This window comes from Rhodnius prolixus, unplaced genomic scaffold, assembly GCF_049639745.1.
Source record: "Rhodnius prolixus isolate KJV_2025 unplaced genomic scaffold, Rpr scaffold_2, whole genome shotgun sequence".
In the NCBI taxonomy this organism is placed as follows: Eukaryota; Metazoa; Arthropoda; class Insecta; order Hemiptera; family Reduviidae; genus Rhodnius; species Rhodnius prolixus.
Window position 1 is genome coordinate 23,081,640 of NW_027411592.1, and position 24,662 is coordinate 23,106,301.

The 24,662-nt window shown below is 30.4% G+C and overlaps 3 protein-coding genes across 4 annotated transcripts; all 3 read right to left on the bottom strand.

Annotated features, from left to right (window-relative positions):
* Positions 1–205: 205 nt before the first annotated feature.
* Positions 206–5,490, bottom strand: bora (aurora kinase A activator-like protein bora). The gene is made up of 6 exons (XM_074120930.1): positions 5,313–5,490; positions 4,755–5,010; positions 4,476–4,606; positions 2,372–2,610; positions 1,607–1,993; positions 206–1,009 (listed from the first exon to the last, which is right to left on the bottom strand). The coding sequence occupies exons 1-6, from the start codon at positions 5,345–5,347 to the stop codon at positions 792–794; spliced, it is 1,266 nt and encodes a 421-aa protein (XP_073977031.1). The 5' UTR covers positions 5,348–5,490; the 3' UTR covers positions 206–791.
* A 1,949-nt stretch (positions 5,491–7,439) lies between these two features.
* On the bottom strand, positions 7,440–12,400 carry LOC141450455 (zinc-regulated GTPase metalloprotein activator 1-like). 2 transcript variants are annotated; one of them, XM_074120932.1, is made up of 13 exons: positions 12,095–12,399; positions 11,735–11,831; positions 11,516–11,607; positions 11,297–11,356; positions 10,986–11,023; positions 9,430–9,473; positions 8,785–8,871; positions 8,672–8,716; positions 8,539–8,595; positions 8,415–8,472; positions 7,815–7,949; positions 7,607–7,718; positions 7,440–7,526 (listed from the first exon to the last, which is right to left on the bottom strand). In XM_074120932.1, exons 1-13 carry the CDS (start codon positions 12,267–12,269, stop codon positions 7,456–7,458), a joined length of 1,071 nt encoding a protein of 356 aa, XP_073977033.1. In that variant the 5' UTR covers positions 12,270–12,399; the 3' UTR covers positions 7,440–7,455. The 2 variants fall into 2 exon arrangements, with proteins under 2 accessions (XP_073977033.1, XP_073977034.1); XM_074120933.1 differs by lacking the exon at positions 9,430–9,473 and having other exon boundaries at positions 8,785–8,867; positions 12,095–12,400.
* Positions 12,401–13,979: 1,579 nt separating this feature from the next.
* Positions 13,980–24,662, bottom strand: Dna2 (DNA replication helicase/nuclease 2). Its single transcript, XM_074120950.1, has 18 exons — positions 24,498–24,662; positions 24,058–24,410; positions 23,831–23,962; positions 23,049–23,304; positions 22,593–22,804; positions 21,838–21,973; positions 21,441–21,574; positions 19,952–20,158; positions 18,582–18,767; positions 18,284–18,505; positions 17,950–18,094; positions 17,724–17,871; positions 16,652–16,911; positions 16,388–16,581; positions 16,112–16,289; positions 14,861–15,031; positions 14,355–14,522; positions 13,980–14,266 (listed from the first exon to the last, which is right to left on the bottom strand). Exons 1-18 carry the CDS (start codon positions 24,513–24,515, stop codon positions 14,099–14,101), a joined length of 3,288 nt encoding a protein of 1,095 aa, XP_073977051.1. The 5' UTR covers positions 24,516–24,662; the 3' UTR covers positions 13,980–14,098.

Consider the following 24,662-nt stretch of genomic DNA (forward strand, 5'->3'; position numbering starts at 1 on the left):
GCTTACACACATTCACAAATTCTACAATCTAACAACCACTATTTCAGATTCTGGAGACCTCAAAACGGACATTCCTGTGAAAATTTTATAACGCTAGCATTTTAATAATTTTTTCTTTGCGAGAAAGAATATTTAAAATGTCAGCTCCATTATTTTATTTTTATTTAAATGAATAAAGCTCCTTAATATGACAATAAAAATAAAAAATGATTAAAAACTCATTTATTACAAAAGTATTACAAATTTTAATTATTCCTCAAACTTACGAAATTTCTCATCGTATAAAGTACACTAAGCATATAGGCAGTGAGGATTTTTATGTAGGCTATGATTAAATAAAAAAAAAGCCTGCATGATCTACATTTTGGGCAGCGCAGCGCCTTCAATCTTTAACCTCTCTAAATTTGTAAAGGCATTCACAGATTTACCGGAAATCCCTTTTTATAAATAATATATCAATAATAATAATAATAATAATAATATATTATTGAATATTATATATCTAACAAGTTTTTCAGCTTGATAAAAGCCACGTCTATTTATTAAATTTCTAGATCTAACAACACAATTTTGCATCCATTAAATTAACAATAATAGGTCATTCCATAAATGTATTTAAAATATCTTGTTTTTAAAAATTTACTAATAGCTTTAACAAATTTATCACCTCGAACATTAACAGAATTTTATATAAAAACATTTTATTGTTGCATTATTTATTTTATTTCTCTTCATTTCAAGCAACAGTCATTTACTAATAAAATTAAGTTTAGTAATTAAGTTCGTAATATCTAAATTATCTTATTCATTACTTGAGCTTGTAAAGAAGGAGTGCAGTCTATCTCCATCGTAGAATAACCAGTATCCTTATCAGTACGATCTATCTGAGAGGACTGGACTGTTGAACTGAAAATACCTCTGCCTTGAAGATATGTTTCATTTTCTGTAGATAGTGAAGAGAACTTAAAAGCCATTGGTTTAGCTAAAGGTTGATCAGAGTTCCCATTATCTGAAACAACAGATTTGAAATGTGAAAAAATTATTTCTGAAATTAAGTCTGTTGTGAACAGTCACTCGACTTTTTCTTCAAGGTTGTCTGAAGCTTTTCTTCAAAGTTAAATTTTTTTTACAAATGTTTCAATACAGGTTCATTAGGTTATAGATGTCAGAAATTCCAGAAATCTTTCTGTTCTACGTTGTTGCATAAAATTGCCCTATCAAGTAGCATTTGCGTAAATGCAGAATGCGTTTAAATTTGTCTAGAAAAATGGTTCAAATAAATTACATTTTATAGACAGTATATATAATGTACAAAACAATTAGTTCACCAAGAAAATCATTAAAACTAATAAAAAAACCGATTCGCTAAAATGGATCTTCCAATGGATCGGTTTCGACTAATAGCCTTATTGTGCCATCTTCTGTTGACTCCTAACCAAATTATAAAATTTGAAATTTCTGCTTTTTTCTTTATTTTGAGTTTCGATAAATCTTAAACAGCCAACCAAAAAGTGACAGAAATTTCCAAAATTGAGAAATAAGTATTTTAAACTGAGAAATTAAAATGAAAATCTCTATAGAACAAATAAAAATAAAACGCACTAACCATTAGGATTATTTTGCGAAAAGGAAGAACAATCAATGCTCATGTCCTTAGGAAATTCAAAGCTGGGTTTACATTTAATAGGACTAATATCTGGACTAGACAGACAGTAAAGTTGGCGCTCCTTCTCGTCGGGAGTCCAATCTATTCTTGAAGGGCGGGTATGCTGCATTGGACTATCATTAAGACTTCTACCGTTTTTCTCGGAGTTAACAGGACTGATTGCATGATCATCTTTGTTAAAAAACAGTTTTCTTCTGAGAGTCACGCTGCTAATGTTGCATTCTTCCGTTTCACAGTTGTCATCTTTATATGACATGTAAGGGCGTAGAACAGATTCTACTTCTGGTGGTAAAACAGGAGGAAAACTCAACTGTGTCTGGGAGCATTCTGCAAAATTTCCACAATAAACCCAACATTAGAAAAATATCTGGAACTTATAATAATGATATAATCCAGTTGATTATCATTTATGTATGTTTTATGTATATATAAATGCCAAAATTAACAAATAAAGAAATGGAAACTTAATTAGTTTCAATATTCTTTTTTCCAAAATCAAAATTCTTTTAACAAAAACCTTTGCAAAATGAGATAAATTGCAAATATTTGAACACCCGTATTCTTTATATTTTTGGCATTAGTATGAACTCAACTGCTTAGTTGCTTTAATAACCCTGGGCTAATAATATAATATGTTAGCATCTATTAAAGAACTTAAGTTACGTTAAAGTTTTTTTTTTTTTAAAAAAAATCATACTTATTTACCGTCAACTTTGATCACATGCCTTCTTTCGGCAGCAGATCTTGCACAGGGTGTGGATGAAATTGCTGAAAGCATTCCTTTAGCACCGCTACTATATCCTTTAAAACTGCTACTGCTCCTACACGCCATTGCTGCTCTAACCATAAATAATTCTGCTGGAGGTGTACTCATTTCCGGCGAAGGTAAAGCTTCACCACAGGTACTTTGTGGAGAAATAACTGCATGACGTAAGGAAAAATATCTGGACATTGAAAAATTTATGTTATAAGGCAACTTTTTTACATAACCTTTTTAAATGTCAAATTTGAAAATTAATTATTTTAGAAGCATTATTCATTTGTTATTAACTGTGTAATTTGCGCTCACATATTCTGCTCTAAAATGAATTCAAGACTGAAATTTCGTTTAATTCACATTTTATTACTCTAACATAAAACATAAGGGTCTGTGTCATCTAATAAGTTTTAAAATATATTAATGAAATGATGATACTAGCTGATTTCTGCACCTTTTGTCATTTAATCAACCCTTATACTTAACTTTTTAAACTAAAACTTTTGTTAAGGGGATTTTTGAACTTTTTGGATAGATTTTTTTTTTGTTCCTTGGTTAGAAAAAAATTATATATCTAGTGATTTTTTAAATATTTGGATATCGAGAATAATTAGGCTGATTTGCGCCGGATGTAGAAGTGAGCAAGTTTTTATTAATGCCTTATGGATCTAGTCTTGTCTAGTTCAGATCAGTCTAGTCTTACATAAATTTGACATCAATTTAATAAATAAATCAAAGTAAAACATTATTATTTTTTTAATTATTGTTATAACTTTAAACAGAATCGATAATACCATTTTCCAAAATATTCCAAATCTTTAAAAGTTTATTATCTAAAGTTTCTTTTCTAGTTTTACAGGTTTTGTTAACAATTGGGATAAGCAATGCTTTTGTACTTGGTACAAGGTTAGTGGAAAGAAGAATGTAAAACTATCAACTAAGTGGGAAGAAGGTGAAGACTAAAAGAAAAGTTAGAGGGTTAGGTTAGGGAGTTACCAAGTTTTGGAAAGAACATGATGGCACTTTAATGTCACTAAAGGCAAGCCCTAATCCCTTCAGCCAAATTTTATTGATATCGGGCTAAGATTTACAGAGTTGTTAGTAATATTTTTTGAGGAGCCTTACATACATGGGGCTAACTCCTCCTTCATTTGATGTACAGCTTTGAGACCCCACAAGGTACATCTACATTAAATTCCGAATCGATTGACACCTCATTCATGTGTCAGCGCGTTTAGGCGCTACGTTGTTTACAAAAAGGATTACAAGAACAATTTTTGAAAATGCGTTTCTACTCATTTTCAGCAACTTTTTTCTCGAAATCTAAGAGATCTGGGTTGTTGCAAAAAAAGTACAGTTGTAAAGGAGGATTTACCCTATATTATAAAGGAAATTTGGGAATTTTATCCTTTATAGAGAAAGATAAAAAAACGTTGATTTAAGGTTGCGTGTTTTTTCAACGTTATGCTTTTTCGTGCAGTTTTTGACGATCAACCCTTATACAAATGTCCTACCGTTTTAATAAATGTTCCTTATGTAAAATTACCTTGACGTTTAATGTTGGAAGGTGGGTCTCTTTTCCCTCCACTCATTAGAAACTCAGTAATTTAATATTGAAAGCATTTCCAATTCTACGCAATCTCTAAAATATTTTTCTCTGATACATTTATTAAAGAAAAGTGATAGATTTTTGTGCAATAATCATTCCAAGTTGGGCGCGGGCAAAGCCTGGATAAACGTAGCTAGCGGCATTTCATACAATTGATTCTCAAAACTTTTCTGTTCCAAAATAGATTATGAAAATTTTATAGATCCTGTAGCTAAACAAGTAGCTATAGGAGAATGTAAATCATTCATTTTCTAATTACATTATTGCATTTTTCTCGTTATCATTAATTAAAAAATCTCGTTAATTCTTGTTTTTTGCCAATTTCAGTCATAATTTTATCATTTTTGCCAACCTTTTGACCTAGGGACTAGAGGAATTGGCAATAATTTTTCTTAAATTAAATTGTATGTATTTAAATTTTAGTTTAACTTAAAGTTACATACTTTTCTATTGCTTCTTGTGCAGCATTTTCAGTTTCTTCATCGAAATTTTCTTCTGGAGGGGATTTCGGAGATTCTATTTGTGCTGGCATAATTCTAGATATATCTTCAATGGACCACTTAAATTCACTTTTCTGACAAAAGTTATTAAAATTAATCATTAGAGCATTAATAATAAAAAAAAATAAAGTAGGTATTTTAAAAACAAAGATAAAAATAATTTCTAGTTTAAACAAAAAATGTGTAAGTGCTTAAATAAGTAAATAAATAAATTTATGTCACCTCATCATTTGTTTGTCGCACGATAAACATCCCCGGAGAACATTTATCATATTCAAGGCTAGAAATATCTTCAAAAGGATTTGTGCGACATAGTCTTGGGGTTTTGACAAATGATGACGTAGATGGTTGATTCTGCAATTGCTTATTACTGAAGGCACGACTCTGTGCAGCAAATAGGAGCGACGATTTAGGCGACTCCTGAAAAGTATTTCTCAGAGGCGAAGTTTTCCAACTTCTCGTAGGCCCTGTCGAACGCCTAGAGTCAAATAATTAATAATTAAGTAACATTTCTTAAATCGGTATACAAAAGAAAATTATTGAACGATGGTTAAATTCAGTTGAAATGCTGGATAATATCCAAGAGTCACAGCTTGCATTTTTTTTTCTGTACGTCTTACTCCGTTTATTAAAGTTATCTGCATTAAGATGCCAAAGTGTTGAACAAAGAAGAATATTCCAGATCATAATGAGAAAAATTTGAATATTTCTAAATTTAAATATCCGCTGTAATAATGCCTTAAAATAAAACCAAAAACCTCTTAATTTAAAAGGACCAACCTTGTTCCAATGTCTTCGCAACCGAAATCCTTCATTTTTTTCAGTCTTTTTTATCACAGCATGAATAATAATTATCACAGAAAAACAAAGGAAATAAATTATAGATGCATTAACAAAATAATCTCCCAATGTATTAACAAAACATCCAAACAATAACGGTCTACTTTGCCCGCCTTCACTACAAAGAGTGCCTTGATAGCAAAAGGCTAGAAACAGTTTCTGAACTGACCACCAGAGCAATTAACTTCAGAAGGTTCAAACTTCAAACTTGAAAGGTGCATTTTTTGTAAGATTGTAGACATTACGCATGTCAATATTCTTTCCGTTCTGTAATGTTACTTTTCATTTTCACATTAAAGACAGTTTAATGTGTTAATTCTAATGTTATGAACATTATTTGGGTTCCTAATCCAAATTTGCATTATTTGGTACCAACGTTATTGAACACCTTCCATATAGTGCTAGATGGTTGAGATTTTGAGATAATAGTACTTCTCTAAAACTCATGAAAATAGTCTCATTCTTACATAAAATTGACATCTAAAATTAAAAGGCCACTTTGTATTGTCCTTCTTCCAAGTAAATGAGTGCACTCAGGAACTTGTTTTAAAGAGTTATAATTGTGGTTAGGATTAGGATAAACCCTCAGACGTGTCTCAAGAGGCTATTGTTTTCTTTGACCACTTTTCTCCTTGTTATTTTGAACTTTGTTCATATTGACTGATATGGGGCTATTTCTATCAGTCTTTAACGTTGTGTCGTGCAGTTTTTACTAGTGTTTGCTATTGTTTTATGGGTTATGGATCCCCTGCAAGGTTTAAGGCGGCATCTTTCCGAATTTTACGTTTGTAGGGCTGTAACATTAATTGAGGAAGGTCTAGGAGTGCGGGAGTAGGCTAGCGATTGGGAGTGAGTCATTCTGTTATCCAGCGATTATGGGGGAGATGCCAGGAGTCAGGAGGATTCACGAGACGACCACGGCAAGGCCGACCAAGATCCACTTCATTAAATGAGGACCGATTCATGCGGCTTCAAGCTCTCAGAAATCGCCAAACCACCTTACATACTATCCAAAGTGACCTCAGGCGTGCCACAGGAACCGTGATTTCTGCTCAAACCGTTCGTAATCGGTTGAGGGAAGGTGGCCTGCGTTCCAGGTACCCGATAAAAGTGCCACGGTTGACCAGAAGGCCCAAAATCGCCAGACATCTGTTTGCCAGGGACCATCGCAATTGGCACTTCGGGCAATGGAGGAACGTTTTCTTCTCTGATGAGTCCAAATTTACTCTGTACAGAAATAATGGACAAATGAGAGTCCGGAGAAGAAAAAACGAACGATCAATTTTGGTTGGGGCAGGAATATCTTTCACCGACAAAAATGACTAGGTTGTTTTTGCGAATGAAAGTTTGTCAGCTCAGCGGTACATGAAGTGTTACAAATCCACGTCCACGGAAGGGCACTTACTGGTGGAGATTAATGAGCCCGCTCTCATACTGCAAATGTCGTACGTGAGTTCATAAATGCCAATAACGTTCAGACTCTCGGCTGGCCAGCTTGTAGCCCGGATTTGAATCCGATTCATGTGTTTAAGGTAAGCGTATTGTTGACTGGAATATTTGTAGTTTCTTATCTTTAGTTAAGATCAATTATTTTGTTTGCATAAAGTGTTGTTATTGTGTAGAAGTTTAGTATTATTATTACAATTTCAAATTCATTATTACTTTGTTGTGCCTTCAAAAAAAAAAAAGTATGTATGAGATGTAAAAAGGAGATACATGTAAGAGATGAAAATGAGAGAATACGCATGTATGTTGTGTCCCAGACTGTTTCGGACTTCCATCAATATCAGAGATGGGTTAACTAGTTTGGTGTAGAGATTTTGTCTTCACTTCTGTTTCCGTCTCGTATTACACTTTCTAAGAATTGTTAGATATATCCAAATATCTTCTTTGTTTTTATATTTTTTAAAACATAATTTTACTTTTCTTTGACTTTAGTGAATAGATGCTTAGGCCCCTTATTAAATACTTGTAATATTCCAGTTTCCATTTTTATATTTTTCTTTAAATATATTCAATTATTATCATATTTTTGCACATACTTGGTTTAAATTTTTAAATACAAAATATTAATAAAAAAATATCAAGTCCTTTTTATTTCTTTTATACACTTAGTTAATAAATCCATCATTGTTTCTTTTTCCAAATTTCTACCTAAAGTAAAATAATAACTTTAATTATATCATAATAAATTCAAGAATTTAACGCAATTATTTCAATACTATAAATTTTACCGATAAATATGAGGGCAGATTGTACATGTTCTTCAGGCTTTATTGCTAACAGGTCATAATTTCCATGAACACATTGAAGCATTAAATATTCATTACCAGTATATACAACACCCTGAAAGTAAAGTTCAATATAAAATATTTATTGACTACAAAGGCCTCAATTAATTATGGCATCTTTTAAAACAGATTAATTGGCATTATTAATTACCTTTGCTCTAATTAAATCTATGTGATCTCCTTTTACATTTTTTAAGTCCTCTTTCCAAAGGATTAATTCCATAAATTTATCTAAAGCTGCTTTAGGAATTTCCGTATTAAGCTTTAGTGTTACTGTGCAGATACTCTGAAATGAGCAAGTTTATTAATTTATTTACAAATGTATACAAATATAGTATCTAGAAGTGTTACAGGAAGTGTAACAGACACAAAACTACATTAAAAAAACTACATTGTTTTTCCAACAGTAACGTGGCATGTCGTTACGTTATGTACCTTTTTTTTTACATAATCAACCTATATTCAATGTTGGGGGAAAAAAATAAATTAAAAAATAGTTTGGAGTAACTCTATATGGTTGAATCCAGAGAAGCTTTGGATAAGGTACGGGGTTTCCTCCCCATTAATGAATAATAATAACATAATATCTAAGTACAGATTATCTTCTGTCAAAAAGTCCTAGGGGTCGGAAAAAAAAAAAAATTAAATACTTTGTGTATTGGAGTTTTTTTTTTTTATTGTATATTAAAAACTCAGGGAAACTTTGGAAGATATTTTGCAACAATTTAGGAAATGTTACTTCTTTACTTACTTCTTTCGAATAATCCTTTATCTCCATGTTAGCAATTTCATTTACCAAATGTTTTATCCTACAATAAAGTTTTCATTTATTGTTTACCCAGAAAAACAAAAAAACAGAACAAAATTATTTTTACCTATTTTCTTTTAGGCCACTATAAGCTTCCAAATCCAAAATTTTATCCAAGTTTACCCTAAAAGTATATTCTAAGATGCTTTTAAAATGTTATCATTGAATACTGACATACATAACAAAGAACACTAACGTACTTGGAAAAAGATGTTTTCAATATTAAAGCTGAAGAATTTATTAATCTGAAAGAAAAATTTCATCAAAATACATTGGAAATAACAATAATATATGTAATACTAAAATAACTCACTTAATTTTTGAGAATATTTTTTCTATAGCTTCCTTGTCAACCATATCTGTTTTGTTCAAAAGAATTACATCAGCCAATGCTACCTGCCTTTCAAATAAAACGTATGTAAATTATTGAACTTTATTGCACTCTTTCAAGAAAGCCTCAAAAGATTTTTAGAGTCAGTTTAAAAGCTGGAGTTCTAGAGTGCTTCGAACTATTGCTTCCTGCATCAAAATCAAGGTTGTAAGACTTCCATGGTGTTAAAACTTATTAGAACATGAAAACCGTAGTCACTTTAAATTATTTTATTTATATAAAAAGATATTATTGCAATATGGCAGAATTTTAAACTGCAAATATATCCGTTCGAGATCCCATAAGCAAAAAAAGTGTTATTTTTTTAAAAAATAAATTGTTTTCTGCGTTCTTCGACAGAAAATTGGACATTCCATTCGATGCGTGAATGGGACTGGGAGTTCACTCAGTAGAACTCAGTGAGTTTTTCTATTCCATTGGCTAAAAATTATGTCGAAGTCCAAAGATTACTAACTCAAAGACTTACGGATTCACAAAAACGATCAAGGAATGGCCAGAAAAGTTACAATATTAGGCATCTTACAGGGTCTAAATTTATTGGAAGTTTCTAGATAATAAAAAATTTACCTAACTGGAACACTGATTCCTTCATTCAAATTTTCGCTTAAATCCTGAAAAAAAAAGTTACTTTTCTACAGATTTTTGTTTTTAAATAAAGATTGAGTTTTATGCACATTTTTACAATTTTTTTAAAAAAAATATCTTCAGTCATTCAGTTCACATTTGTTAGCTAGTCAATTATTATTTTATAACTTCACATTTGGAGTTATTACTTGAAAAAGTTAAAATTCTTCTTGCACAAAATGAAAAGGGTCATATTATCACTATTCGATTAGGAATAAATCAATGGGAGAATCTAAGAGTATTAGAGTTAGTTGTATTTAATGTTGTATTCGTTATAATAAATTTGCCCTGAATGTTCTTAAAATGCTAAAATTTTAATAATTATTTTTCCTTAAAAATTGTCCAATCAATGTAATTAATGTTTGTCAGTAGGAATCCAGCTAACACTTTAACAAAAGCCGTGAAATCTAATAAGTAAATGTAATAAGAAGACAAGTGATAATCTGCCTTAGTAGCATAAACTGAATTGGGATGAATCTAAAATTCTCTTACATTTTTAAGCGTTGAGGAATTAAGAGTAGGTGTCCTTATAGGTATAACTTTCCATGCATAAGTACAGTGCGTGTTTGTGTTGTAACGAGCTAGTTTGCCTGTGAGTTACAGAAACTCAAATGGATACCACAACTACTTCAGTAGGCCTTCTTATGTTTGCTATAATTCCCAGTGAGTGGTGTAGGTCTGATGTATCTACAAAGACACTAAGATCCCTGAAAAAGTCGCTAGTCCACTTTACCCCTCGGGAAAGTACTCGTAAGGCCTAAAGTACATTCTGAGTTGTTAGTAGAAAAACAAAAACGTTAACTAGTTGGTACAATATTATAATATAAATAAGCATTAAAATTAAAAATGAAACACTGTGAGGTTACTTTTAGGTCACGGCGGTTTTGATTCATGACCACTTCCAAAATAAATCTAAATTACCCTAAAACATTAAGGTAGCTTACAAAGAATACCTAAAAAAAAGAAGCACATTTTGTATTAACTCAAATGTTTATCTGAACAAAGGTGATGAATGTTGGGACAGAAAAGTGACAAGGGACGAGACTCTCAACTGTAACTGAAGTTTGAATCCATAGACCAGATGGAACCTCACCAGTCAGAAAAGTCTAACCAATACCTTCAGCAAAGAGATGCTAATTTTATTTTGGATGGAGAAAGGCCGATTAAGTTTTGTTTTGTAAGATCTAAAAAGGAACTAAACTAAATTAGGGTGAGAAGGGTCACACAATTTTTTACTGTTGGCTATAAAACAATTAATGAGGAAGGTTACATATTGACATCATGAACCATTTTGACTCAACAAATCTATTGTATATTCTGCTATATTGACAGGTACCTATACTCTTAAACTTTCTACTCATCTTATATTTAAGTCATTATTTAAAAATTATTTGTTATTAGTGTTTTTTCATCTATGTAATGTGTAGGTGCTGAAGGTAATATCTGTGTAATAAGTAAAAATATTAATATCAATGATTGAACAAAAGCACAAATCTTACCGATAAGCCATTTTTAGCGTCCACAACTACCACAACACCTGCAAATTAACAGGATTAACGTTTATTTTCTGTTTGACTTATTATTTTTTAAAATTGCCCTAATTGAAAATTCTTTAATTTAGTAATTTAAACAATGCACAAGCAGGCTTATGCTAGAGAAAATTGTTTAATATATAAATTTTCAATAAATTATATTTTTTGACAATAAATGTTTCTAAAATTTAATAAAGTTTTATTCTTAATCTCTATTTAATCTAGATTCCTATTATTAAAAGAAGATTCTCTTACAGTACATTCCTCAAAAATCTCACCATCTAAAAAAATGTCACTGCATAACTCTTCGTCAAGCCAAAAAGTGGAAATAATAGGCCCTGAAATTAGATGTTGAATTGTAATAAACGCTAACTATTTTTAAATTAAATTTACTTAACGAAGCATTTTCTACAGAATAAACAAAGCGATGTAGAAATAGAATAAAAGAATAATTTAACAATAAATGAAATATTAAAAAAACTTTAAACATGGCAAACCTGGATCAGCTAAACCAGTGGTTTCCAAGAGTATATAATCAAATTTTCCTCTTCTTTTCATGAGGTTTTCTATAGCTTTAATGCCATTATCCCTATAATTTTGTCATATATTAAACAGAATAAGAAATATAATAAGATCATAGCTAAACATGGCTAGAGCTAACAAAAAATCTCTCAAGAACTTATAAATATTTATAAAAAATAAATAATTAGACTAACTTCACAGAACAGCAGAGGCACCCATTTCTCAATTCCAACCATTCTTCATATAGCTTTCCTTTTTGACTTATAGAGAGACTTTTTTCCATAGCACTTCCTGAAATAATGAGGGACTACTTAATGCATACTAAAATTAACACAATATTTTTCGGGATTAAATTTTATTGAATGGCTGCATGTTTATGTTACATTAGCCCAAGTGAGTTTGATTTACAGCATGGATTAAATGTTAAGATAATAATTTAAAAAAACAATATGACCCCTCTCTCTATTAACGCTTAATCAGAGGAAAACTTCATAAAGTTCTTGTATAAATTTGAAATTAACTTATTTCAAACAATATTATAAATTTCTACTAACCTTCACCAAACTCGTTGAGAATCACAGCAATTTTCTTATTATGCTGTTCAGTAAGAATGTAATTCAATAGAGTTGTTTTCCCAGCCCCCAATTGACCTGTTATTAACGTAACTGGTACGGGTTTAAGTTTTGCAGGAACCAAACTTGGTATTTCGTCTTCTGAATCAGATTCCATGTCAAAAAAATTCAGAAATTAATTAACTTTCTGATCTACCTTAGGACTTACGAACGTTTTCTAAAAGAACCTTCAGCTGTGTTTTGTTTTTGTATGGCAGTGGAAGGTTTCCCTTATCCAGGTGCTTTAATAACAACTCTTATTTATGAATGAATGATTTATTTTTTTTTTAGCTGGGCTGAAATTTTAACTTTTCCTACCGAATTCCGAACTAAATTATAGATATCTACTATTCGAATTTAATCCCCTACTTATCCAATAAAAATATTTATTTTGTTGAATATGTTTATTTAAAATTGATATTTTTAAACACTCTGTATGCATCCCCTTAGGAGTAATCTAGGAAGAGTCGATATAATTAGAGATTTTGAATACGAAATAATAGTTACAAAGTGAATTTCTGACTAAATTTATCTGCAGCAAGGATATAGCAAATATTTGCAGAGCAATAAAAATTGTAAAGTTAAAAAAAACTGGCATTTGTACACTCACACGATCTCTCTTGATGCGCTTACAATTAAACAAATGAAAGTGCCTTAGAATATGAAAACTTTGAATATGTTCGAAAACTAATCAAGAAACTGAATTATAAGTTTTTTAAACTATTATTTTTCATACTTAGATTTTTTTTTTGTAACAATTGAATTCCTATCGTTGTTATTAAGGAAATCTGGATGTATATAACAATTTTAAAATGGCACAAGAGGGAAGTATTCACCTTTCCCTAAAATTGCCGTAAGAAGAGTTTCCCAGGAAAATGTTTCCAAAAAAATCTTAAAGGTTAAAAAGTATGCTATGCCTATCGTATGAGGAGCTAAAAGAAAATCGTTTTATTTTTTGGTAAAATATTAAAAACCAAAAAAACCATAGAGTGAAGTGGCACTTCCATTTGATCGATTATTTGGCGCTTTCAAATGCCCAAACCCTAATTATCGCACTTAGTTTAAGTATCAAATTTTAACTCACCGCGATTTTCCGTTTTTAAGTCATGCTCTCATAAAAATATTGACAAAATATTTTTATCGTACTCTGGGAACTTACATAGAGATACATATATCCGATGACATCTCCAAATCGGAAATCAGCACAATCGCAATATCTTCCCTTACGAGGGTAAGGGGAAAGTAAAATGACTTGAATAATAAAATTTAATGGAAGCGATTATTTTAGAAGAACACTGAGTCCCAGGATCAAAGCAACTGACTCCCATTAAATTTTGTTTTCTTAAAAACCTTTTTATATTATTAAAAATAAATAAATATGTTTCATATTTAATATCTAACTTAAGACCCTAAAATATAATAAGATAATACTTTAATGGTGTGCATAAACCCTTATCTAAGAACGCATTTTTAAATTACTTTTTCCACAAAAAATACAAATTCATGTTATAGAACTACTGCTACCAAGCACAGTTTATTGTTAAAAAGTTTAAACAAGTATAAATAATTTTAACTTCCAGGTGGTATAATACCAGATAGTATAAACCAATTAATTGTCGCTGGCTAGATGGTGAAAGCTGATAACAAAATAGCCTCCAAAAAACTTGTTTTTTTCTTGAGTTTTGTTGAATTCACACATACAGATAGACACAAACCAATTAATATAAACTACTTCGGACGTAGCGAATTTCCGGTTACACAAAATCGAAACTCAACACGATTGCAATTCAAAAGAAATAAGGAACCAAAAGGTGGTAGACACAGTTAATTCTTTTTTAAATTTTATTAACAAAATTATTTACAAGCGCTAAGAAATAAGTTAGGTTACACTGATTAGTCTTTAAACACGATTAAAACTTAAATAGCGAGAATTTTTTCCTGGAACATTCATGTACTGTATTGTGTGAAGTTCTTAGATGGTACCAGGTCCAAGAGTTTTGTAAAGTTTTTGTACTTCTTTAAAACGGCTACATTACCAATAATTACTAACTTTTTTTTAGCTCGAGTAATCGCCACGGAGAGTCGATTTATATCATTTAAAATGTCGTAACTAGTCTACAAAATAAACAGAAATTAGCAGTTTGTGATTCCTACAATAACTTTATCTCCAGCAATAATCACAATTAATAACTATTTCTCTTACTGTAGTTTTTGAAGTTTTCGTGGTTGAGAAAAGAATTAATTCCTTATCTCTTCCTTGATATTGATCCACTGTATTAACTTCTATATCAAAATGTAACAAATTTCTCAGATAGTTGACCTGATCTCTGTAAGTGGCAATTACGCCAACCTCTTTTAAATTGATTTCTAACTAAAATGAATAATTTATAGTTAATTAAAATAATTCATTTTTTAATTCTAAATAAAACAAAAAAGATGTTAAACTCTAAAAAACAAATAAAAAATTAAATTTTGTTTTAGCAGGCGGACTTTATGCTCTACTAACGATCAGATGCCGTGAATGTACTTTCTATGGCAAATATACTTAAAAAGAAACCTATTCCTTAGCTCACAACAACTAAGTGTACTGAAGAATCCTTAACATTGAATCGTCGAAAAAAATCCGATGATTGGTAAATGATTGATTCATCGATAAATTTAGACAAATTCTACAAAAAAATAAATAAATAAATAAAATAAAATAAATACCTTCTTCAGGGCTTTAGTTATCTCATATATAACAACTGCTTCTGTTTTATTGTCTAAAACTCCACTACTATTTTTCTCTTTATTAACCACGTCTATAACAATTACCGATTTTTCAAGAGTCTTATCTAAAGCTAGTTTCATCCACTCAGGCCAATCTTCAGCTTTTTCATCCTAAAATAAAATCAAGTAAAAAAAACTATAATCATGTTAAATATTTAATTAAGTATGAACATATTTAAATATGTATGAACCGTTAGTCAACTTATTTAGTTTCTGTCACTATAGATTTACAAAGAAAACTGGAAAAAAATAAAATAATTTTAGGGACTTAGTTAAGAACCATTAACTCAGTTTACCCTCCATGAAAATGAACTCAATTCCGGTAAATAAATTAATTACATTACCAATATTACATAATATTTGGCGTTGGTTATTAAACTTCAATTAAAAGTTGATTTATTGTTATAAAATTTGGGCATATTTCATCATAGGTTTTTATCGTTCTACAACTTTGGGACTGCTTTAGACTTCTAATAAAATTGGTTAACAATCTTTGCTGCAGCAACCCCTAATTAGGTAACGGCATTTTCTTTAGAAATTAGCAATCTAGCGAAAACTTTCTATTCGGTTCCAAAAACCTTAGTCAAAAAGATTACAAATGGTGACTGCTTGCTGTCTGAGCACTTTTATTCATAGAAGAATCAGTAAATTATCGTTAGAGGCTTCTACAAAAATAAAACTTATGCTCTTGTATCAGAAGTAAGAAGCCAGATTTGCTAAGAGGAGGTATGTAAAATTAAGAATTATTAAATCTTCAAAGATAATGTGGATGAAAAAATAGCGAAAAAGAAATAAATATTATTTTAATTCGAAATGAATTGAGTCAAAAATGTTTGTTCTAGGAGAAATTTATCGTTCGCAAAAATATATACAAGTCGGTAAAATAAAGTACTTTTAAATTTAGCTCTCGTCAGTAATCATCGACAAAGACAACATAAAAATTATTACTAGTTAATTTGAAGTCAATTCACTGCCCAATACCATGGCAGAATCTGAAATTTCAACCCTGGGCAGTTGCTAAGATGGCCTTTAAGTACAATTCTATTATAACCTGGATCTCTTACGCAAATTACTCTTTCTAAAAATTTATCTAGATAAAAAGACCCTCATAAGATTGAAGCTACACAACAAGCACCATTCCATAATTTGGTATTTTGAAGAATTAACGCAACTAATTATTTAATTTATTACATTATAAGAAAGAGTATTGTGCGCAACTTGCTCGGTTCCACACTTCAGTTGGCCATCATACGCAAAATCATTTGCTAATTGCATAATGAATTTATTCATTCGATACTGGAGAGTAAGACGAGATGTAACTGCTGGTCGATCAAGTTTCTCAAATAAACTAACTCCCAAACCATTTTCTCTGTAACAAACAAGAAATATTCAACTATAAAACACTTTATACAGATAAAAGGAGCTATTCACTTGTACTTCTTTATTGTAAAAATTGTCCATCCTTACTTAGCTTTAGGGCTGAGGACTAATGGGTGTAATTGATTCGGATCGCCCACTAAAATAAATTTCTCTGCTAGATAAAGTGGTTTGAGCACAGCTGGCTGAGTGACTTGGGTTGCTTCATCTACTAAACATACGTCAAATCTTTGGCGTTCTAGCCATGCATGACCACATCCTAAACAGGTAACGCCCACTATTTTCTAGAAACAGTTTACTATTAGATCAATTGAAGATATTCTATTTCTTCTTTGTTATTAGCCAATTACTTACCCTTCTTCCAAAACTCTTTTCAAGAATTTGCGCTGATATGTCCTCGCCAAGGTCATTTAATAATTTCTCCTCAGCTGCATAACGCGCAACAAGAGGATGAATTCTTTTTGTCGGTCCAAGTCTTAAAACGTTCCCACTTTCCAATAAAGGGAGGCCTAAAAGAATATTATCCACAGCAGAATGGGTGAAACTAGTCACTAACACTCTCTTTCCTAATCGAACAAGCAATTCTATCAAAGCTTGCATAGTAGTCGTTTTGCCTAGAAGAAAATAAATATATAACTAGATTATATTATAGAATAATATGCCTACTATAATTCAAAGACTTCTGGGATTTTTTTCGAAAACAAAAATTTCTCTATATCACTGAAGTAATAAATAAATATGCTGAAGAATCACGTCACTCTGAACAAATTTGAAAAACAGAAATGTTTTAATTTAAAAGTCTTATATTTTCTAAAATATTTTTAAAGACTCAGGAGACGTCAGAAAGTGTATTTACGGCGACATAGCGATATCGATAATTTGATGTAACCCTAAATTTTTTCTTACTTTTGAAAGGGCTATAAGTAATATTATTTCATCAAATATGTTTTCATCAAAAATTATGGAAATACTTTACAAACCGGATTAACTTTTCCTCCCATTTAACACTGATCCCACAAATCTTACGTCTATAAATAATTCCAATGAAAAACAATGATCAACAACTGAAGAATGATAACAACGCATGTTCAATAATAACCAATATAGTATACAAGGCTGAGGGTTTTTCATCGTTTTTCCCCTCATTATTTACTTGTACTTTTATTTTTTATTTCATTTTGTAACAATAGATATTTTGGAGGTTATAGTATTTATACTGGAACTCCTTACGTACATATGTATATACTTAAATGTTAAATAAAGTTTATTCTATTCTATTCTATAATATAGTATACACATTATAGCGCAGTATATGTATTATGAAAACGCGATTTAAATCCGCAATTAGCATTGTTTGTTTGTTCTATTTTTAAATTTCAAATAAATAATTAAAACCGCAACAGTAATTGATAAAAATAAAACTTACCAGCACCGGGCATACCCCTAATTAGAATGTACTTATCAGCAGCAACGGCTTGGAGTATAGCACGAACTTGTTCTTTATTCAAACGGTCAAAAATATCTTGCCCAATTTTCTTTATTTTGGAGCTTAACTTCGGAGCGAAGGAGGGAATCTGAAAATTATCAGTAATATTCATGAAAAGTTTAAAATTATGAGACTTGTAGAGGGTAGGAAGATTAGAATTTCTTACATTCTGCTCTATTATTGTTTGTCTGAGGAAGTCAGCTTGGTTGGTATTGTTTAATAATAGGCCTACATTATTCATTAAAATAAGATTTATTGAGCTGGATTCATAACTGTCCAAAAAAATTGGTGGTTTAATGTGCTTAATATCTCTAAAACAAAGTTCAAATATGAATTTTAAAAAAATATATAATAAAAAATAACTAACAGAAAAACAATAGATCTGAAATTTGAATAGTAAAGGAATAGTAGGAATAGAAATCCTACGATTAAATTGTAGATGAAAAATAGAAATTTCATTTACAAGCCATTATATTTAAGACAAATTGCCTTGAACATACTTATCTAATTTAACTGCAATAGTTGTTGGTGTGACTTCTGTTATGGTACCCATTGCAATTGCTAAATGTGAATCATTACTTACAACGACTGTCTGACCGCTATCTAAAGAACAAACAATCGGAGTCTCATCTATTTTTAAAAAAACTACTTCGTAACGGCGTCCTTTTATGAGAGTTGAATGTGAAACTTGTAAGTGAGTAACACACCAGCCTTTTGCTTCTCTGAAATTTAAATTTAGTTTAATATAATAATTAATAAAAAATAAAGGATTTTTAAAAGCACTAAAAATTTCTATACCTCTCTTCAGGCTTGGTGGACCAAATTCTAGAAACAGAAAATTTGGACATTTCGAATTCAAGAGACAGTAGACCAATCCAGTGAAAGACATACGCCAGATGTTGATCTGTTAAATGACTGGTAGAATCTTCTGCTAAAGGTTTTAATACATGATCTTCTTCGAGTTGGTCTCTGTCACCGGATCTTCTACAAAAAACAAGAATTAATGAGATTTTTTTAATTAATGATAACGAGAAAAATGCAATAATGTAATAAGAAAATGAATGATTTACATTCTCCTATAGCTACTTATTTAGCTGCAGGATCTATAAAGTTTTCATAATCGATTTTGAAACAGAAAAGTTTTGAAAATCAATTGTACGAAATGCCGCTAGTTACGTTTATCCAGACTTGGTCCGCGCCCAACTTGGAATGATTATTGCACAAAAATCTATCACTTTTCTTTAATAAATGTATCAGAGAAAAATATTTTAACGATTTGCAAAACCTCCAAAATTTAGACTTCTATATCACAATACTTACTATCACTAAAACTTAGTTATTTACGAGTATATCAGTTACAGAGCTAACTTTTCCCTACAACTGGGTAAATAGTTTATTAAAATCTGAACAATAGGAAGAGAGATATTAGAGGTTTGAAATTTGAACGATTTGCGAAACCGCCAAAATTTAATATTCTGTATCTCAATAACTATTATCACTAAAACATTGCTATTCATACCAGTTATAGAGCCGACTTTTCTCTACAATTCAGTGATGAATTCATTAAAATCTTAAAAATACGAAAAGAGATACAAATGTTGGACATTTGAATGAATGTGAAAACCTCAAAAATTTAACCCTTTATTTCTCATTAACTATCTCCTTAACAAAAACTTACAGTTTAAAAAGGTAAGTGTTTATTAATCCTTGTTCCCTTAACTGGAGAGATCTTTTTAATGAATGCTTATAGTTGCGTTCCCCAATGAATCCTGAAGTGCAATTTTTTTGAGTTATCGTTTTGAATAAAATAAGTAAGGTATTTTTACGTAAATAGCAAAATTAAACTGCGAATTGAATACTTCTTCTTAAGAGAAGTAAAAATAAACTAAACTGCGGTTACAGTACTCTTCCCTAAAAGGCAAAGTGAAATTAAACTTCAAATTTGCACGATTGCAATGCTTCCCTTTAGTAGGCGTAAGAGCACTTTATGTCACTTAGGGAAGCTTTTACCACTTCTTAGTGCTAAATTTTGTCAGACTAAGTGTTATAGAGATTAGTATTTAATGAAAGTTGGAGCCTCAAAACGTGGGTTGAAGGAAGGTTTTCGATAAAACCCCACAGATACTTAAGAAATTCATCAAATTAAAAGTAGTAATACTAAATAATACCTGAGTGCCGATGAACAGGCTAAAAGGTGTGAACAGGACTGACAAGAAGTCCTATTAATGACATTAGGTAAACGAGGCGGCAATATATTTGGTCCAGCTTCAACCAATGATAAATTTTTAAGCCAATCAGACAGACCATTTCTCAGAAGAATCAGATCTCTTTGTTCCTTATCGCCACATTTAACATCGATCATAAGTCCGTTATCTCTGAAGAGAAATGTTTACATCATATAGTTCAAATAATAATAATAATTTTTCTCAAGCAGAATATTAATAATCAATAATTAGTTTAGGCAATTAAAGAAGAGATTTTTTTTAATTCAATTATTTTTTTTTACAAAAATACACTTTTTTAAATTATTGTCTGTTCACGGAAGGAGGCCTATTGGAACCAAACTATAACATAAATTACTTATAAAACAAATTAATCTTTAAGTGAATAATAATGCATAACGAAAAACCAAGTTGAGGGCCGCCAATTTGCATGTCAGCCTAAATTTGAGTACAATGGTTTTGGAGCGTTAACTCGATTGAGTAATTACAAGGTTTTCAGGCTGCTGGATGCTGATTCAGCAAACAATTCTTGGCGCGAGGAAGGATAAGAAACATACTAATGAAACAGTTTTTCTCACTGTCAATATAGATTCCCCGGCAACATAATAATAATTATTATTTATTGCTTTTTAAGTTTACACTTTACAAGCAAGGAGTTGTATGTATTTGTGATACAATAATGCTGAACTCAAAGTAATGAAAATAGATAATGAAATGCAAACAGCGCATGTATAATAATAAAACATACAAAATTAATGCAATTGCTTAAAAAAATACAGAAAATACAAACAAAAGTAGGACACTTGATTATCTAATAAAATCGAAATTAAGTAGATTTGATTAATTAATAAATAAACAAAAAAAAAAAAAAAAAGAAATTGCACAAAAAAAAAATAAAACACATAATAATATTCATGAACTTAGAAAATAGATATGAAACGGGGAGGATAAGATGAAAATTCAAAGCAAAAAAAAAAATCCCCGGCAACATGAAGATTATCATTATTCTAGGCAGGCTCTCACCCCGACTCTTCTGTGCTCATCGCCGCCCGCAGTTCTCTCATCTAATATTAAAGATACACAATTAACAACAATTCAGTCAAGAAAGTACATTATTTGGCAACCAGCTTATTAACCACCATTGTCGGCGGAGTGCAAACATTTATTAAGAAAAATAGAATGCCATTAGAAAATGTTCGTATAATTAGGAAAATTGTAAAATAATGAATAAAATAAAATTATGAATTCCTTTTCGAAGGTGAAACACTACCATTAGAAAATATACTTTTAATAATGTTTACTAATAACACCAAGTACAATTAAAGACTATGTCTGAGAATTTTCAGACTTGATTTTTGAATGTATTCTATGTATTCCAATATAGGCCACACACTTTAGTTCGCCAGTTTACACATTTACAAAATATTAAGATTACCTCAAATAAAGAAGCAGACCAGAGTCAACATTTTCCCCTAATTCTTTTAGCATCATGCAATAAAGAATTACCTGGCCCCTATGCTCTAAATTTAAAGGTGCCACTTTACCGGTCTTCAACTCCAAGGGAACAGTCTGAAACAGAAGTGAGTAGATTTACTATCTAATTACATTACGCAAATTACTTTTTAATAAATTATCAATGAAGTCGTACCACATGATTATAAATTTAGTAGACTGTAAAAATTGATACAGAAAATCTGAATTGAGACATTGCTGACTTAGGAGACAGTCAGTGTGCCCTTCAAAAATATTGTTTTTTTTAATACCAGAATTTTCAGCAATTAATTCTAGAAAATACATTTAATTCTCGTGAAGAGATCGTAATGCTTACATACTTTAACCTTATTTCCCACATTAACTTGAACAGTTGCGTCCACTTTTCCTTTAATTCCAAGTTTATATGACCATATATTTTCTTCAATATCTTTTATTGCAACTATTTCACCATGCCAGTCTTTATTTACTTCATAACTAAAACAAATTAACCAAATTACTCACTGATAGGCTTCGCTTTTCTCCCAAAACCCGGAAGGGATGAATTTCTTTCTACCATTTGACTATATTCTGAATGGAGTAACCTAACTAACGAAACTATTCTTACTCCAAGGAATAATTAAAAAAAAAAATTAAACTGCATTAATAAGACAAAGAACGCTAGGGCTCTTTGCTGCACCGGCTTTACAGAATGACTTGTTTTTGAGTCTTCTTTAAAGATGCATTTCGTTTGAGGATGTAAGAGAATGATGAATATGGAGAGGTGGATACCACAAGTATCAGCCTCAAATGAGAAAAATTTAGAAGTTAACACATAGTTAAACTCAAATAATGAGAACATTGTTAGGACCGCAGTGCTGGATAATATCTTTGATTTTATCTGACGTAGCAAGCATGTTTATTGTATCCCTGGCAGGTTTCGGACTAATGCTACGACTGACACAATTAACCATATCAAATAATTAGGATTAATTTGATATATTACTGCAAGACTATTACAATTTTTAAACAGAATGCATAAGGACCTATCCAGCTACAACAAAAACAAAAAATTTAAATTAATCAAAATGTCTTTTAAAAATATTTATAAAATAACCTTTTCTTGGATGAAAATTTCTTAGAATCTTCATTATTCACATATTTACATACAAAGTCATAAATTCGTGGAACAAAATGAGAAATCTCATTAATGACATCTTCAATTTCGAAATTTTCCAAAAATAATTGTACTTTAAATTCTTTACTATCTTTTATGGTGTTGAATAATTTTTCAATATCTTCAATAGTGATTAGTTTTTTTGTGAGCACCTGAAAGAATAAGACTTCATTCAATTGACCCATAAGGACACAGATAACAATTAATCTTAAAATAAACATTTATCTAGCATTTACAGGGGTTAGTCTGGAGGACTATGTCAGCGGGACCCGAGATTCAATTGCGGCATTGCAACTAACCGATAGGACAAGATTGATAAGGATTGGTCGACAAAAACTGCACGAAAAAGCACAATATTGAAAAACACTCAACTTACTTAAAAATAAAATTCTGTACCTCTTGTAATAGTTCATGTACTAAACAGCCAACAAACATTGCCGAAGACTTTTTAGTACCCTCCTGTTCCTTGAATATATGTGAAAGGACAGTTTTTCGAGGGCAGTAAAGAGAATTTACCACAGTAGTACCAGAAATCAGGTGATCTGGATCGGTGACCAATACACCTCCATCCCAGTCTACTACCCAATCTTCAGATTCAATAAATCTTCCTTTAAGACTAACAACATCGCCAGCATGAAGACTACATGTGTTCCTGAAAATAAAGATATTATTATTTCGATGTCATAAGATGTCACTTAAAACTAGACATTAAAATGAGTCACAGTAAAATTTGTTTTAATTATTGACAGAAAATTAGTTATTAGTGCGAGACATAACTATTTCTTACTTCATTTAACAAATGAATGATAGATATCGAGAAGAAATAGTGCTAACATGAAATTTTTTTACCTATATAACAAATGAAATAATTTTCAAAAAGAAATTGACGAACTATTATTTGAAGATGTTAAACTTTTGTCTAGAAGTAATTACATCATATATTTGCTATAAATTTGTAGTTACAATAGTTCTAAATGAATTAATCGTTATTTAGGTAAACTGTATTAAAAGGTTCTGAATGTTCCAGGTGTATTATTAAATGTAATTAAAGAAGTATTTCACTAGCACTTAATTGCAACAAATATTCTTATTATCTTAAAATAAATCCTACCAGCATCAGATTTATACTACTCTTATGCTAAAAACTGTATTTAATTCAGATTAAACAATATTCTAACCAGGGACTTTTAATAATGCAAGATCCTTTGTTAGAGAACATCAAATTTTGCACTGTCAGTTTCAGATAATTAGAACTTGTTACTTCAACATTTTCCACCCTATATCGTTCTAATTTTGTAAGATCCAGAGTGCTGCAAATTAATTACATGTAAAATTGTAATTATTAAAAAAATGTCGAAGGTACATTAAACAAAATACAGTAATTAATAATTTATAATTAATTAACCTAGGAGAAAATTCATTTTCAAAGGCAAGAACATCAAATTCATCTTCTATATCATTAAAATTAAAGTCCTCAAGGATTTTCTGCTGTTGAGAAGTTTTAGATGGACTGCCACACTTCTTCTTTTTTAAATAGGAAATATTTTCAACATTATCATTCTTTCTTTTGGAAGGTGCACTTTCATGTAAATTCTGGGTACGATCCTTATCCTTTCTTTGTGGCGAATTTAAAATAATAGATATGTTTTGATCTGCACTTAGAGCATCAAATTTTCTTGTATTTGAACAATCTTTTAAAGGCACTTCATTTTTTGGCAGTTTAACAAAGAAATTCGTCAAAACATTCTGCTTGGGTTGCTGAAACAACAAATTTGATTAACAAGAAATTTTTTAAGCAAAAAATAGCATGACTCTCAATTAATTATCCCCCAAAAAAACTCATACCTTCACAGACAATTTCATAGTTGATATTAATCGATGAACTTAATATAAACGGAAGATTACAATACAGTTTAATAAATAACAATTAAGAACTACAAAAGTGAAATGAATTCATTTTTAACAAACATTACAATGCGAATCGAAACTAATAAAATACGTGTATGTTTT

What these genes read in the sequence shown, in the direction of transcription:
- bora (XM_074120930.1), bottom strand. Translation starts at nt 5,347, where the DNA reads ATGAAGGATTTCGGTTGCGAAGACATTGGAACAAG. An exon ending in TGCGACAAACAAATGATGAG is followed by an intron (nt 4,607 to 4,754) that starts GTGACATAAATT and finishes AACTTTTGTCAG; the next exon opens with AAAAGTGAATTTAAGTGGTC. An exon ending in GCACAAGAAGCAATAGAAAA is followed by an intron (nt 2,611 to 4,475) that starts GTATGTAACTTT and finishes TTCAATGTCCAG; the next exon opens with ATATTTTTCCTTACGTCATG.
- LOC141450455 (XM_074120932.1), bottom strand. Translation starts at nt 12,269, where the DNA reads ATGGAATCTGATTCAGAAGACGAAATACCAAGTTTGGTTCCTGCAAAA. An exon ending in TCTCAACGAGTTTGGTGAAG is followed by an intron (nt 11,832 to 12,094) that starts GTTAGTAGAAAT and finishes TCATTATTTCAG; the next exon opens with GAAGTGCTATGGAAAAAAGT. An exon ending in CAGTGACATTTTTTTAGATG is followed by an intron (nt 11,024 to 11,296) that starts GTGAGATTTTTG and finishes GTTAATTTGCAG; the next exon opens with GTGTTGTGGTAGTTGTGGAC.
- Dna2 (XM_074120950.1), bottom strand. An exon ending in GGTCTGCTTCTTTATTTGAG is followed by an intron (nt 20,159 to 21,440) that starts GTAATCTTAATA and finishes ATTTCTCTTCAG; the next exon opens with AGATAACGGACTTATGATCG. An exon ending in ATTGCAGTTAAATTAGATAA is followed by an intron (nt 18,095 to 18,283) that starts GTATGTTCAAGG and finishes ACTTTGTTTTAG; the next exon opens with AGATATTAAGCACATTAAAC.